General features: G+C 38.1%; 1 protein-coding gene across 1 annotated transcript; it reads left to right on the top strand.

Annotated features, from left to right (window-relative positions):
- The first annotated feature begins 792 nt into the window (after positions 1 to 792).
- On the top strand, positions 793 to 2,966 carry rnf7 (ring finger protein 7). Its single transcript, XM_050065032.1, has 3 exons — positions 793 to 1,018; positions 1,158 to 1,205; positions 2,482 to 2,966. Exons 1-3 carry the CDS (start codon positions 853 to 855, stop codon positions 2,598 to 2,600), a joined length of 333 nt encoding a protein of 110 aa, XP_049920989.1. The 5' UTR covers positions 793 to 852; the 3' UTR covers positions 2,601 to 2,966.
- The last annotated feature ends 1,841 nt before the right edge of the window (positions 2,967 to 4,807 follow it).

The following is a 4,807-nucleotide window of genomic DNA, read 5'->3' on the forward strand; positions in this document are numbered from 1 at the left end:
TGAGTGGCCCTGAGACTTTTTCACACACACTGCAATAATCCAATGTAATTTGTGCAATAACCCCATTTCACCCTGACTGTATATATTCTCTTTGTGTAAATAATCTTGTTCAACTTACAATATATATATATATATATATATATATGTATATATATATATATTTATTTACGTTTATGTTTGTTAATAATTCCTGTTTATTTAACTATATATTTGTAAATACTATTGTTTAAATTTCTTATATTTTCACGTATCTTTCCTCTCTTGCAAGGAGCACCTGTAACATAAATAATTTCCCCTCTGGGATCAATAAAGTATTTCTGATTCTGATTCTGATAAAGTTATATTTTAACAGGACGGTGTTGTTTCAGCTTCTATATCATTAATTGTTTCTAAAAATTAATTAATTTTTTTTCTGAGTCAGGAGAAAGGATACACACAGTGATACAAATAAAACAGATGTTTATAATAGTATTTATTGTCCACTGTGATGGAAAAAATTGCCTCATAAGTCCCATTTGTTATTAACTTATTCTCAAATGTATGTTGCAATCATGGAAAGAAGATGAATGGGGCAGAAATGACGTAAGCTTTTGTTTCTGCTTTTGTATTTTACTATTTTTTATCTGTTCTGTCTTCACATGATGGTATTTTATCACAATGTGTTTGTGTTGTTTATATTGTGACAAGTTATTATTAAATCAGACTTTAAATCCTGGATAACAGCGCCATCTTCTGTCGCTATGGAGACAAGCCGTTTGCTAACCCCGCTAGCATTAGCATTGCTCATAACCGCTTCGTCCATTTTGTTTAGCTTAGCTAACCCTGGCTAAGCTCAGACACCGTGCAGCAGAGATGGATGACGGCGACGAGCCGGGGATCGTCCTCTCTCACAACACTTCTTCAGGCTCTAAGTCGGGTGGGGACAAGATGTTTTCCTTAAAGAAGTGGAACGCTGTAGCGATGTGGAGCTGGGATGTTGAGTGCGATACGTGTGCCATTTGCCGGGTACAAGTGATGGGTGAGTCCGAGGAACAGACACTGTTAGACCGCTAGCTTAGCTGGGACACCGGCTAATGTAGCTAGAATGGCTAATGCTACCAGTAATACCCGAAGTCATAGGCGCGGTGCAGCTGTAAAATGTTTTTCTTGATTCGCAGATGCTTGTCTCCGATGCCAGGCGGAAAACAAACAGGAGGACTGTGTTGGTAAGATATTGTCGGCTATGAAATATGCTAAACACTTAACATTTGGTTAGTTAACACATTGTGTTTATCCAACAAGCTAACATTAGCTAGCTTGTTAGGAGCTGTCAAAGACACTGACCAAGCCAGATGGCTAATCACACAGGGCGGGGTGTGTACTTCTGCTTAGTCGTTTCATGCAAAACAAATGGTTGACATTAGCTTGCACAGATAGAGAGCGTCATTGCATTGTTTGAATTAAACATATTATAGCCAGAGGTGCGACCAAGTCACTGTTTTGCACGTCTCAAGTCTTTGCATTCAAGTCCCAAATCAAGACATGCATGCCTCAAGTCAAGCCTCAAATCAAGACATGCATGTCTCAAGTCAAGTCCTAAATCAGGACAGGCAGGTCCCAAGTCAAGACTCACAAGTCCCTAGTCAAGGCACAAGTCCTAAACACTTTGAGTTCTGAATCCCAAACAAGTCATAGTGCACTGTTAACCAAATTTAATCGCATTTTACCAACAGAATAATGAAATATTAAATTTACAAAAAACAAATTCTTTTTCAGATTTGTACTCATTTGCTAAAACCAGTGCATTCATTCAGTCATTTTTCATACCTGCTTATTCAGTTGGGCTGGAGCCTATCCCAGCTGTCAATAGTGAAGAGGCAGGGTACACCATGGACAGGTCACCAGACTATCACAGGGCTGACACATAGAGACAGACAACCATTCACACTCACATTCACACCTACAGGCAATTTAGAGTCACCAGTTAACCTTCTCTTCTCAAATTACCTTGGTGGACAGTATCAAGTATTGTCGTGTCAAACGGGTCAAGTCCAAGTGAATTGGTGTTAAAGTCCAAGTCGCCTTGCAAGTCTTTTTTGATTTTGTCAAGTCTAAAGTCATAAAATTTTTGATTACAGTCTGACTCAAGTCCAAGTCATGTGACTCGAGTGCACACCTGTGAATATAACGTAATGTATGTAAAATTATATGCTCACAGGTGTACTGAGCCAGCTATGTTTGATAAGAACAAACTCATGAGTCATGTTGCCTTGTTTTACTGTAGAGACAGAGAAGGATGACAGATACCAAGGATATTGCCTTTAGGAAGAGAATGAGTTAGTAGATCTTAAAACATAATAAAAATCACAGATAAACTCAAAGTGAATCAGTTTTATTAAACATTGAAGTACATAAGGTCATACTTAAATATTCTGTGTAACATTAGCTGTTAATACTAATTCATTGTCTCTCCCTGTGTCCTCTGTCTTCATCTTCTTTCAGTTGTATGGGGAGAGTGCAACCACTCCTTCCATAACTGCTGCATGTCCCTTTGGGTGAAGCAGAACAACCGCTGTCCCCTCTGCCAGCAGGACTGGGTGGTTCAAAGAATTGGCAAATAAGCTCCGACTCCAGGTGGTCTGACTCTCAGACGACACCTGTGTGCGCCCGAAAGTGGTGACAGACTTGACAATGATCACTGCAGCGTCAGAGCCACTGACACCAACAACCGTCTGTCCTCCTACTTATGAATGCATGTTCCAGTAGTCCTGGTGCCGAAGGAGGACCATGGACAAAATTAAAGTGGCACAGGCTCGTTGGTCACTGATTGGATGATGTGGCTGGAGGGATCATGAAGAGAGGATGAACCTCGTTGCAGTGTATGGTCACATCTTAGCTTTACTTAATTGTCTGTGGTGGTGGTATTCAGCACATCTTGAATATGTGACTGTCTTTTTAAAAAATAAAGAACTGTGCATAGCTGTAAACATGTATTCTTTCATCCAGTAACTTGAATGGGTTTAGTACAGTAAAATTATGGACATTGGTGTGTTGTTATGCAACAGATGTTTTAGTTAAAATTAAAGAAAGTGCACATTGGTTTAGCTTTTTGCTACTGACAAGAATGTCATCAACAAGAATCAAAAACTGTTGAGTTCCAAATCTAGCATTAAATCTTGCCAAGCTTTATATTAACTTTCAATTATTCTTTAACCAATTTATAATTAAAATTATAATTCTTACATTTCAGACTGATTCTTGAACTGCTGCTTGTGATTAGACACCATTTATTATTACAGTAGGTTGACCTCTTGTGCAACAAAGAAATGGTTTTGTGGGAAAACATGTTCATGTCCTTTATGTATAAAAACTCCGATCATTCCTTTAAATCTGCACATTTTGATCATCATCTATGGAGTTCACAATGATTTAGCAACCAACAAACATCCATGTCCAGGTAAACTTACCTCCTTAAGTCACCTTAATGCCGTAAGTCCTTTGGCAGTCAAAGTGAACTACCTGGAGGGCGGCCATGCTAACCACGAGCAGTTGTTATACCTGTAGGGTGAGACTGGCCTTCATCCAGTTTCACACGTCACCTATTCAAATCAACAGCGGTGGAGTGTACAATATGCTGCTAATACCTGTTTGTATAAGATTTTCAGTGCAGGACTTTTACCTGTAACAGATTTTTTAAATTGTGCTATTGTTACTTAAAAGATCTGAGTACGTCTTCCACCTCTGTAAAGCAGTTATTAAGACAAAATTTAGATTTGAAGTGTGGAATAATTACATATGGGTGAATGTTTCATGGATTTTTTTTTAAAACTTTTTATTTAGTGTTCAATTTTTACAGTTAACAGAACATTCCCTGACACAGGACCTCTTAAAATTATATTTAAAAAACAACAACAAAGTAACACAGAACAATAAAAGCTAAATAATATACCTAAGTATATAATAATGAGAATATATGTATAATATGTATGATACAATATATAGCACAAAACTAAGAATTACAAAGGGGGGCTGCATTTACACCAGAGCAGGTTCAGTTACAGAGGAACACAACAATGACATATTGAGTGATATTCCATTATAGTACAGTCTTTCAGTTGCAGACTTGCTGTCATTCGTTTCATCATGTAAACTGTTGAGTCTCTGCATCCACTGGGTTATAGTTGGTGGTTTTGCGTCTTTCCAGTTCATCATTATCATTTTTTTCTAGGCAATCAGTAGGTATCCTCAGTAAAAACCTCTGATCAGTGCTATGTCTATCTTTAGGGATAACTCCTAACAGAAATATTAACAGGTAGTGGGACATCTACCTCCATGATTTTGTCAGTTTCTTTCTTAACGCTTCCCCAAAACCCCTGAATTATTGGGCCGTCCCAAAAAATATGTGTGTGATCCCTTATTTTTCCGACACAATGCCACTGAGGTTTCTTTCATATATGATGACATAATGAGGGAATGAGGGGAGTATTAAAATATCAGATTTTTTATTTTCCAATCAAACTCTTTCCATAATTCCTTTCTGACAGTTTGCCCACAGATCTTCACATATATTATCTTCAGTTACAGTATTGCTTTCACATTCATGTAGGACAGCTCAGTGTTCTCTCTGAAAAATAACGCTGATCACAGTTTCCTTGTCAAGGAATGCTGTAAGTGGGTAAGACTGATCAGGGTAATTCACTTACACATTAGGCTAATGACTGCAAGGACGCTGCTGCAAACCTCTTGACCATGTGGGGGAAGTAAACAAGAAGCACTCCCTATCTCAGTGCCTTGAAGCACAGTTAATAGGATGCTGGATGTGATTTCA

This window comes from Epinephelus moara, chromosome 2, assembly GCF_006386435.1.
Source record: "Epinephelus moara isolate mb chromosome 2, YSFRI_EMoa_1.0, whole genome shotgun sequence".
Taxonomy (NCBI): domain Eukaryota; kingdom Metazoa; phylum Chordata; class Actinopteri; order Perciformes; family Serranidae; genus Epinephelus; species Epinephelus moara.

Coding starts and splice junctions, on each gene's coding strand:
- rnf7 (XM_050065032.1), top strand. CDS start 853: ATGGATGACGGCGACGAGCCGGGGATCGTCCTCTCTCACAACACTTCT. Junction 1,019..1,157: donor TTGCCGGGTACAAGTGATGG/GTGAGTCCGAGG, acceptor CTTGATTCGCAG/ATGCTTGTCTCCGATGCCAG. Junction 1,206..2,481: donor CAAACAGGAGGACTGTGTTG/GTAAGATATTGT, acceptor ATCTTCTTTCAG/TTGTATGGGGAGAGTGCAAC.